Source organism: Lygodium microphyllum, chromosome 20 (assembly GCF_053477565.2).
Source record: "Lygodium microphyllum isolate KBCC chromosome 20, Lygodium_microphyllum_v1.1.10, whole genome shotgun sequence".
Taxonomy (NCBI): domain Eukaryota; kingdom Viridiplantae; phylum Streptophyta; class Polypodiopsida; order Schizaeales; family Lygodiaceae; genus Lygodium; species Lygodium microphyllum.
The window spans coordinates 91,274,931-91,287,008 of NC_141154.1; the positions used below are offsets into that span (position 1 = coordinate 91,274,931).

At 38.6% G+C, this 12,078-nt stretch overlaps 1 protein-coding gene across 4 annotated transcripts in view; it reads right to left on the bottom strand.

Annotated features, from left to right (window-relative positions):
- Positions 1-12,078, bottom strand: part of LOC148019124 (uncharacterized) — a 50,749-nt gene that overhangs the window by 22,074 nt on the left and 16,597 nt on the right. For all 4 annotated transcript variants that reach the window (XM_087660647.1, XM_087660644.1, XM_087660645.1 and 1 more), the window contains exons 2-7: positions 7,133-7,187; positions 7,010-7,045; positions 6,877-6,921; positions 6,686-6,769; positions 6,535-6,600; positions 6,384-6,422 (exon numbers count right to left, since the gene is read on the bottom strand). In XM_087660647.1, coding sequence (XP_087516773.1) covers positions 6,384-6,422; positions 6,535-6,600; positions 6,686-6,769; positions 6,877-6,921; positions 7,010-7,045; positions 7,133-7,187 — 325 coding nt within the window. The remainder of the gene's footprint in view (positions 1-6,383; positions 6,423-6,534; positions 6,601-6,685; positions 6,770-6,876; positions 6,922-7,009; positions 7,046-7,132; positions 7,188-12,078) is intronic.

The following is a 12,078-nucleotide window of genomic DNA, read 5'->3' on the forward strand; positions in this document are numbered from 1 at the left end:
AGCAAGAACTATGATCCTACAATCTGATAACATGTCAAAAGTCAATGTTGTGATGGAAGCGTGGGAAACTGCTGTAATAGACTGTTGAAGACAAGACAAGGAAAGAGAAACACTACAAAAGAAAAGAACATTGCACAAAGAACTCAAATAAAAAAGAGATGCTTGGGAAATGGAATCCATATACCAAGATATGAGACAGTACAGAACCAATGTGAGTCACTGGCTATGAAAGCATTGGCACCTGCTTCTCTCCCTCCAAAACCTATTAGTTGATGATTAATGACTGTGGAGGAGTCTGAAATAAATAGGCAAAAATAATGTCATAAATGGCAGCATGTCGACCAGCATAAAATGCCAAATAAAATGCCTAAGTAATCTAGGGAATATACTGGTGCCCTAGCCCTCTTGATCACATGCACAAACTCAACCATGAACTGAAATATCTGCTAACACTAGCTACCATGAAACACACAAAAATTATTGCCACCAAAACAATTCTCGAACTTGGCCCAAATGATCATAAATACCTGAGGCCAAATAAAAAATGAATGAATTGTGTGTCTTCAAGATGTGTCAAAGACCAATTCGACATAGAAAATCAGAGATCTACGTCGACTATAAAGTCACTATGGACAGCATCTTGCCCAATACCCAATGGATGACTATATCTGAACATGTGTTTGGAGTCTACAGTAGGGAAATGAAACCCCATGCATGTCTTGCGATTGGGCAAGAAATAAAGAGATGAGGAGTCTCATCAAATGTGGTAAAGAACAATATTTACAACTAAGATCTTCCAATATTGCAATATGTCCCCTATGGGAAGACCCTAGATAAGAAACCTCCATATAAAAACTTTCCCCTTGTAGGGAAGTTTACATATCCACAATTGAACCAACTGATCATGGCACTCAGCCTTACTATGCTGAGAAGACCAAACTTTATTTGCTTTCTCAATCACCCATCTCTAATCCTTAACCATCTTGTGATAAATCGGATTGGATGATCGTTTCAGGAAAGCTTACACACACACAAATGCTAAGTCTCATCATAGGGATGAAGACTAAAATGTGGGCAAAGGAATATGCCGCACAAGCTATTCCTCCAAGTTGGTCCAAATCAGCCTGTAAACTTGAGGAACCGAGAAGTAATGGAAAATACCACGAAAAGAACAAATCCTAGAATGACTAGGATTGATAGCATCTCTTAAAGTCCTCAAACTTAGTTGTGCCATCCTGTTAAATGTATCATGTTCCATGTGGTTATCAGACCAATCAAGCAAAATGGTTGTGGCCACAACTTCAGCTTGCAATGAAATGGCCTCCTTTCTAGAGAGAGAGGGATGACATCTTCCAAGTAATGAAGCAAAGGATCTGTTGCTAGAAAGCAATCAAGTGTGAAAGAAGAAGAGATTGTAGCATTTTGATTTTGATTTCAGGGCAACCATGTGAGATGCCAATTTCCTCAATGAAAGCCATAGAAATGTTTGCCAAAGGTGATGGTGCTCACACAAGGACTGTAATAGGGCCATCTTGTAGAATTTGCCAAATCTATGGGCAATGTCACATGTTTTAGTTAGTTGATTTGTAGTGTGAACACAACTACATTAATAAGTTGTGTCACCACTTCTAGAGTTAGTTCTAGAGTTAAATAAACTCTGATTAGGTTAGGGACAGGTCTAACTTACTTAAGACCTACTACATTTTCATTCTATCATTCTAGCACTTGCATCTTTTGAGTGTGGAGCTGCTGCCCACTCTTGCTCATTGTCATGTGTTCACTCACACACACACTCTCTCTCTCTCTCTCTCTCTCTCTCTCTCTCTCTCTCCAACATTTCATATCAAAGCAACTTCTACGCACAGATTCTAAACAACCACTGTCAATCAATGCCGCTCCGCCAAGGTCCTACTGCAGCCAGCGAATGTTCAGCCTAAGGAAGAAAGGAGGTGCTGCTGCTGTTTTCAGCCTGCACGCAGTCTTGTACACAATCTTGCATACAATTTGCAAACATAGCCTCTCTCAAACCTATTCATAATATTCTCAGTCCTGCCTTCTCAACCTTACTCGCCATTTTCTCAGCCCTGCTGCCACTTTCTGCAGATCTGAGAAAAAGTGCAAAAACCCTAATTTTTCACATTTGGGGGTTTTCAAAAATTTCTGCAACTTCTCATCCACCTTGCTCGTCTCATACCTAATTTCAAAGAAATTTTCAACTTCTCACACTCCATGCCAAGAAATTCAGGGATTTTGGGCTGACTTTCCTCTTGAAATTTCTTTGAGGAAAGTTGGGGCTTTTGACCGATTCAAGTTCCGGTGTGTGAATCTCCACTAAAATAGCCATCATTGCGCAATTTCTTCGACATTGGTGAGAGAAATTCGGAACTTTTCTGTTTTTTTTGCTCCAGCATGCATCACGAGGCAAATTCCAACTATTGGTTACTATTGACATGTGGCCGAGGTGACATTTTTGCAGAAATTCAGACTGTAATGTATAAATTTCTTCAATTTCTTTGAAATTTGCGAAGAAATTTGGGGCTTTTGCACTGCATTTCCAAGGCAGGAAATCAATGGTACATTAGCATTTAATTACTCCTGCAGTCAGATTGAGCAATAAATTTCAGAAAATTTCAAAAATTTTGGTGAGAATCGACATTAAATTGCTAGAATTTTGTAATTTTGTGGGCACACATTATGAGGCAAGTGTACTACAACAGTGCATTGCTGATATTCTTGTGGTTGAGTGCTATTTTGGGTGACATTGCACACATTTTGGCATTTGTGTGACAATTTGGCACTTGTTTGGTAATCCCAAGGGATTTTTGATATTCTAAGGAGTATACACACTATACTTCAACTTTGGAGTATTTGGCTATAGACTTTTGCTCACTCCTGACAGCATGGCACCTCAAGGCAACAATGATCACAGCAGCATCCTTAGTGTCCTCACTCAAGAGACAAGCTTAATGGCTCCAACTACCTGTTGTGGAATTTTATGGTCCGCAACCCTCTTGTTGCGAAGGACTTGCAAGACTATGTTACAAACGACTTGCAGCGACCAGAAGGTCATCTCAGACTAAAGCATCATGCTCGAGAATAGGTTGCTGCTACTCCTCCCCCTTCTACAAAGGATCAAAGGAAATGGGATTCGAAGGATGTTGAGCACCTTTCCTTGATGAGTGCCAAAAGAGATTAGCCGAGGAGAAGAAGAAAGACTCAAGTTTGGCTGTCCAAGAGGCATCAGACAACAAATCAGCACATGGTGATGCTTCAACCAACTTGATAGAGGAGAATTATGCATTTCTCACGTGCAGTTGTGACTCTTCTATGGCTGATTCAAGATTTAATGCTACTGAAACGCAATAGACATGGTATTTTGACAATGATACTTCGAAGCACATCACTTCCAAGAAGTGTTTGTTTACTTCTTTGCATTAAGACCTTGCTAGGAAGCATGCCACATGTGCGAACAACAGTAGCTATGATGTTTATGACATTGGGACAGTCTTATTACTGCTACAAAAGGTTCAAACTTCATGCTTCTAGATGTATTATTTATTCCTGGCATTACAAAGAACTTATTGTCTGCTTCACATTTTAATAAGCATTGCTTTCAAGTCATCTTTGAGAATGACAAATGTATTGTCAAAGATAAAGAGATGGACTATGCACTCAGACTGTTCGGCACCCTGTACAAGGGCTTATTCTTCTTAGACACTTATGACAGACAATCTCATGATGCTCTAGCAGTCACTAGTCTTGTGCACCCTGTACAAGGGCTTATTCTTGTTAGACACTTATGAAAGACAAACCCATGATGCTCTAGCAGTCACTCCTCTTACACCCACTATGCAAAATGGGAAGCTTTGGCATGCCCATTATGGACATATGAGCTCTGGGGGTTTGATGACCCTTCTGAGGTGTCCTATGGTAGAGGCATTGCCTCCAATGGAGACTTCACCTCCTCATACATGCGAGGGATGTATTTTGGGCAAGACGCAGAGGTTTGCCTTCAAAAAGGATGGTGCATTGTGTACTATTCAAAAATGCAACTTATTCACTCTAATGTTTCTAGTCCCATGAGGACACGTGCACTTGGGGGTCACCTTTATTTTGTTACATTTATTGATGTATACTTGAGATATACACGGGTATATGGGCTAAAGGCTAAGGCTGATGTATTCGTGCATTTTAAACATCTTGTGGCAAAGCTTGAGGCTGAAATTGGTTTAAATGTGCAGACACTTTGTACAGATGGGAGGGAGTACATGTCTCGTGCATTTGAGACGTATTTGTTGAATCATGGCATTACGCATCAAGCTACTATTAAAGTGACTCCTCAGCAAAAAGAAATTGTTGAAAGAAAGAATCACAATCTCATGGAAATGACTCCTTGTATGTTACAAAGCAAGGGGCTTCCACATAAATTTTGGTTAGAAGGGCTTCAGTGTGCTAATCGTGTATTGAATAGGGCACCTACAAAGGCTTTGAAGACGATCAGCAAGGAAGCTTTCCCTCTCAAGGCTAAGCTTCAAGCATTCCTTGATGCTACCATGCCGCTTGCTCTCCAGCATAGCTCCTCCACGATTCCACTTAAGGTACTTCTACTTCATCTAGTTCTTTATAACGTTCTATGCACCAATTGCCAACTCGAGCTCCTCCTTTATTAGCATCCATGGTTTGAGAGGAGGTTACTTTCCCCACACAATACATTCAAGATTTAGCTCATCTTTATTGTCTTGGATATCAGCATCTCTTCCTTATTGTATCTGCCCTTGAATGTACATTTCATATTCCCTTGTAAAGGGCGGTTCGGCACATGAACAATTCCTATATGGGGGCATTGTCCAAGAGGCACCTTGCTACATGAGCATGTGCCTTACCCCTCGCATTGGCATGGTGTATATGTGTTGGGCATATGAAACATATGAAAACCTACCATTGTAGATATACCTCCAAATAAAAATCCATGCATTGTGTAGCATGGTCCCTTTTGACCTCATCAAGCAAAGCATCTTCAACTTCCCATGATCACCCATGATATGGACCAGTTATCACTCCTTGCAGCAATTATCCTCATCTACCTCATCATATTTCTACATCAGCGCTCTTGATTTGCAATCATTGCAGGCCCTTGGGCAGTCCATCATGACACCGTCAGTTCAATATCTTGAGTTCACTAGGGTGACCTCTCAGGCCACTCAAAAGAAGACAACCATCACCTCTAAAATCCTTCTAGGTGCCTAGGCAGTCTTTGAATAACACCCTTGGCCCAATGCCTTGGTATTGTTCTTTTGGGCCAAGGCTAGGGCCTTCTTTTCACTCTTAGATTACCCTTTTTAGGCTTGGGAAGGAGTGTCAAGCCACCTAAAATTACCATTTAATTAATCATATTTTTCTGCCATACCCCATAGCTGCATTTGATCATCTGCTGTTGTCACTCCCTTCCAAATGCTGTCACCAGGCTGCACAATCCTGTACTGTCCAGCCATCTGCACTGCTGATTCAGTCCTCTACAAACCTGCTATGCTAGAGAGTCCTCTTCGTCTATGTTGATGCTAGAGTGATCTACATCATTTGTCATTGAGCATCGGTGGTTTTGCTGCACTCAGGATCCATTCTCAAAGAACTACACTCTTCCACAGCCTGCACCCACAAGATTGGCTGTTGGACAGCCTCCACTCCTTGAACACACGGTACTATCTCTCCCTCACTCATTCATCATTGCAGAATTCATTTGTCATTCATTCTCTTCTTCATTTGCATTCTTGTCTGAGTTCATTGTGTTAGACATGTTTGTACACACTCTATGTTTTCTGTGCAAACTGTAGTGTACTAACATGGACAACAAGAGGCATATCCAGAACCCAAATCTGCAACCCCTCCTACATCAACTTTGGATGCTTAATGTTTTAATTCATTCTCAAAGTACCCTACCTAAGGACCCTCAACTTGGCATTCAAGATTCCTTTCCATATTCCAAACCACTAAAGCCCCAGCACAGCTACCAAGCCTTCCTATCACACCTCTGCCTCTTTGCTAAGGCAGATTAGAAACCTGCTGCTCTTGCCCCATGGAACACGCAGTTGTTCCCAACTGCACGCTATTTTGCAGTGATGGCTCAACTAGCATTGTATTTTGTTTTTATTTTAGCTTGATGTTGCTTTACTTATCATGCCAAGGCATACCATGGATCAGTTGTGCTCACCATTTTGGACTCGTAGGTCATTTTGGCATGTAGTAGATGTTAATACGAGTTTCTTTCTTTCTCTTAGTCACTCTCACACATGCACACATGTATGTACATCTATTCATGAGTACAAAATGAACATCAGTTACTTCCATTCTTTTACAAAAGATATGGTGAAAAAGTTCCAAACTACCTTCACTGCTATTGCTCCCCAATTATAAGCATTAAATATCTGCAAGATCAATGAAGAAAGTGTTAAAAGACGTGTGGGACTCAATCCTTATTTAGCCTGATGTTATTAATCGAAATGGCACAAAAATTATACATTATTGGGGCGGCTCTACCTCAGTTGGGGTGATGGCCCCTGGGATATGAAGTATCGAGCGATGACAGTGTGCGTGAAGCAGTTCCTGGATAACAAAAAGTTTTGGTATTTCAAATGAAAAGCCACAGATGAATTGTAGCCAAGAAGCATGACAAAATACCTTGTATGACCTTCAGCAAAACAGGGCTCATGGTAAACTTTGCACCAGCAGCTTCAGCAATATCAGCTTCAATGACAGACAAGACAGTACCAGCCTACAAGATTTTATATATCTTCAATTGAAAGAAGCATGAAGTTCTAGAGTTATTCAGACCTGCGTCCTATGGTGCTTCATAGCACTTAGAAAGATTGAGAAACATACTCCTATTAGTGCAGAGGGGTATTCATTTACAAGCTGACTTATGGCCTGCATTGACAAATGAGGCAAGCTGTTCAGGTAAAGTATCATCTATATTCAATTCATAGAAGACCAAAAAATAAAATTTACAGCTCACCTTCTCCGCACCAGGGGTAGTCATTGTCACTTCAAGCTGTTTCAAAAGTTCAGCAGATATAAGTTAATAACCCACTTCTTTTGAATGGTTCTTAACACCTTGCATCACAAACAACAGGCTTACCACATTGAGTCCGCCATCGAGTGCTGCACGAGCCATGTCCATTGCTACCTCTGCACTGTAGAGTTGCAAAATAATTTTTTACAACAGGAAGAACTGTGTCAGGGATTCTGTCCTCTTCTTACGGCTGTCTGATAACAATTTGTTGTTTACACATGACTAAGGAGGCAGTTTCAAGAGAACAAACATCTTATGACATGGCATATTGTATTGGCCTATTCTACCATAGCAAAATAAGAATAATAACCAATACAGAAATCAGCCCTGAATACTCATAATTCAGCCCATAAATTTCTTGAATCAGAAAATGATAGAAAACAGCAAATATTCTTTAGAAAATGGTACAGAAGTTCAGGTCGCATTGTAGACAATTCAAAGAAAACACTATCCTGAAAATACTATAGTCTACATTCTTCCTAAATGAAAAAGTGATAGAAAACGGCATCCAATTTTCAGGAAGTGGTACAGGATAGAAAACTGCCTTTCTATTGAAGTCTATAGGCTATTTTACATCACACTATATAGAAGTATAAAGACTAGAATCCTAAGGTAATAATTTGAACCCTAACACCTGGCACAACCTGGCGAATGGCTGCATGGTACGGATGACTTGAACCCATATATCCCTTCATCTAAATTGAAATACAATGCAACTATTTCAAATCAGTATGCCATGGCTAGGAACCCATCAAGTACAATGACATCCATAGAATAAAGATATAGAACTATGATTGAATAAGTAGATCATTACTCCAATGACAAAGAGTAATTGCATCGATCAAGAAATATGTCGATGGCACTCCAACATCTACATCATAAGAGATGTATGGCAATGCACCACACAATTTAAATCTCGAACAAAAAATTACATCACCAAATAAATATACAAGATAATCCAAGAAAACCTGCAAAAGAAAAAAATATAGAACTGCATTTGCATCTGCATCATAATCTTCCATAAACTTCAATCTGTATCATGTCATCTGCAAAGTATTGCTTGGTATTGACCCAAACTGATAGAACCTATATCTATTGACTTTCAGGTTTATTTTCAGGTTCCTGAAACTTTTGATTTCAGATTGCTGCTGTCATTGATGTTTTTGAGATTGTTGTAAAACTTTCAACTGCATATCCTGGTTTTAAAATACTACAACATGTTCCATTGTTACAAGAACTCAAGTTGTTGTTTCAAGCATGTTGCAAGAATTCAAATTTTTGCAATCCATGCTGTAATTTTAACACTACCAATAGACCTAAACACTCCTGAAGTGCTGAAATCTGTTGCACACTTGAAAATTCATCCAAGAGACTGACATCTCATGTCCCACGATATCATCAAAAAGATAATCCATGAATGGAATCGAGAACATATCAAAAATTATTGCTATATTCAACTTTCACTTTTGTATGATCAATTTGGCATCTCTCTTCAAGTTAGTTTTGTGCTGACCGTGGAATCAAAGCCTTTCATATCAATATAATTCCAAGTAAATATGTCTTTAAATTCCTTACACAGCTTTATGAGATCTTTCTTGAAGTCCTCCTCAACATATATGCTTACTTTGATGGGTTTAGCCTCTCCTTTCTCATTCAAGTTGACCTCCTGTACTTCATCCTCCACCACTCTTGTAGATCTTCTCATAGTCTATTCATATCTTTACTCAGCCTGAATAATAGCCTTATGCCCTTCTTCATCATGCACATCTAAATTGTCCATACACTGAGCTTCCTCAATTTCCCGATTTTTAGATTTCCCTTGTTCTAATTCGGGATGACTAATTCCCTAGTCCTTGAACCACTTTATACTCCTCACTTCCTAAGCTTTCCTAAAATTTAGACCACTCTTAACCTACAAAAGGATCTTCAAGATGTTGTCCTCCTAATCGGTTTTGGTGTGCAAGTTACACAGTTTGCTGTTCACGAACTCCATTTCAAGCCATAATTGACTGCTCTTGGTACCCTTGAATAATGTTGTCCACATCTATTTCAAACATTGGTACTATGGATGAATTTTCTTCAAGAACTCCTCCTCATCACCCTCTACTTCATCCACCAAACTAATTGTTTGTGCATATAGATCCTCAAGAATAACATCCTAACTTAGAACATGAGAAAATGCTAATTAAGTATGCAAAGCAGCAATTTCATTATCCTTCTGCAAAACAACTTTCTCAAGAGCATTAATAACCTCAAAACAATGTGAAACTTGCAAATTCATTGCATTCTTGACATGAGAAACCTCTTGTTGAAACAAAGCTTTCTCTTCTTGAAGCCAATTGATAACAGACAAAGCCTCAGCTACTGCAATTTCTAATGTATTCTGATCCTTTTCCAACTCAACATCGCATTTGAAGATTGATTCATAGAGCATATCACTGCAAATCTTCATCAAGACCACACAAACTAAGTGATTTCTATAATTACTGATATTCAACCTACTACTATAAACCTAAACATTGCTAAAAATTGATCATTTCCTGTACTAAAACTTTATGTCCTAAAAACTGCTCGTATAGGCAATCACCCTATAAGTTTACAGCAGCATAAACTTACTAAATTTATTCAAATTGAACAGTATAATGACCTGAAATAATATTCAACATGCTGAGAATATAAGTATCCTAAAAAAATACATCCAAAAATGATACATTTCATACTACAGGTAATGGCATTTCAAGTAGTTGCAAAGCCTCTTCATTGAAATCTAACCTCGCTGCATTATCTTTTGCAAAACCAATAACAGAACCAAGAAAATTAGCCATAATAGCATCTTCATTGAGAAAACTGTGATCCTCATGCTTTTCATCCATAACAATATTATCTTCTTAAACATATAACTGATCTTTTCTATCACCAAACTGACCCATTTCCTTGATGATAACTTCATTACTTCTTCCTTCTTCAGCAAAACCGATTGAAGATTGATTATGACAATTTATAAGACACCAAAATATGAAAAATACGTTCAAGTTATCAATACAAGATGTGTGATGCTCCATTTTCCCATTAATAAGCTCCTTTGTTGGGTTTGGGACACTCAAGGATCCTGATCCGAGAAAATCACAAAAAAAATATTTGTCTAACACTTTGTTGATTTTTTGTACATTTGGAGGTTTGAAATAAAGAAGAGGGTGGGAACAACCTCTTGGGAAATCCAAGAAATCACTGGATGGAAATATTTCATGGACCGGTTTACCAAGGGGGGGTGAAAAGTAAAGATCAATAGAGGAAGGTGAAAGGAAAATGTGTAATGTGAAAAGAAAAGACATGAAATGGATTTGGAGCTATCCAAATGGCATGTGAGACTCATAATGTCATGGCTTTGGAGCCTTATGATAATTCAAACAAATGGGACTCTTCTTGGAAGCATAAGTGGAAGAAAAATGAAGCACATGATTTTGTAAGATTTTTTAAAAATACTTCCACTCCAATCCAAAAAAACTTTTCAACATGAAAGTTATAGCGCGTGAACTCAAGTTTCGGCTAGTATTTTTTTATAATTTTTTGGAGCTAAATGGTAGACACCAACTTTTTTCAACTGCAGTGGAGACCATCTCCCAATTTTATACACACCTACACTTTCTTCCCCGCACTTAACACTTCCATAACATCATTCATTAGACTCCCAACCCTTTCTCCTCTCTTCTCCTCTCTCTCAAGCTAATAAACTATTAGAATTATCCTCCTAAATCACCCTCAAATCATCCTTAATTGTAGATGTATGAATTCTCACTACTCTCTCACCATTATTGCTATATATTATCTTATTTTATGAAGATTCTCTATATTTTTTTTATAGGAGAGCTCTTGGACTCAAGCTATGGGGGGAAGAATGGAGACAACTCACCTATGATGAAACTTAATTAAGTACAAAATTGATCAACAAAACATCTAGATGGAGCTTCTACATTGGTGGAACCACCTTAATGCAACTTTGGTGGTGTTAATTTCTATTCTATCTTAATCATGTGCTTCATTTTTCTTCCACTCCAATCCAAAAAAACTTTTCAACATGAAAGTTATAGCGCGTGAACTCAAGTTTCGGCTAGTATTTTTTTATAATTTTTTGGAGCTAAATGGTAGACACCAACTTTTTTCAACTGCAGTGGAGACCATCTCCCAATTTTATACACACCTACACTTTCTTCCCCGCACTTAACACTTCCATAACATCATTCATTAGACTCCCAACCCTTTCTCCTCTCTTCTCCTCTCTCTCAAGCTAATAAACTATTAGAATTCTCCTCCTAAATCACCCTCAAATCATCCTTAATTGTAGATGTATGAATTCTCACTACTCTCTCACCATTATTGCTATATATTATCTTATTTTATGAAGATTCTCTATATTTTTTTTATAGGAGAGCTCTTGGACTCAAGCTATGGGGGGAAGAATGGAGACAACTCACCTATGATGAAACTTAATTAAGTACAAAATTGATCAACAAAACATCTAGATGGAGCTTCTACATTGGTGGAACCACCTTAATGCAACTTTGGTGGTGTTAATTTCTATTCTATCTTAACCTCCTCCCTAAACACTCTCAAGGCCTATATGAAGAGGCCTTCTCCTTTGTAATTTGTAAGAGAGAGCCAAGAGACTTTCTTTAGCCCTATTGAGTCTTTCCCATTCTCTGCAGTTCATTCCCTTACTATAGCTTATGTATGCTCTACAGTGTAATAAGCCTATGCTATTCATGTCCATATTGTGTATATTGGTTATGTCTTGAGGATTCTCCATCTCTTATGTCCTCTTAAGTTTTATTGATTCATCTATTTTTTACAGTTCTCTCTCTCTCTCTCTCTCTCTCTCTCTCTCTCTCTCTCTCTCTCTCTCGCATAGCGTCCTAGTCCGCTCTTCCATAACTAGGTGGTGCCCTTACCTCATTCACTTTGTGGCAGAAGGGAGTTTGGCATAGTATAGAGGCTGCCATACCGAATTTTCTTCG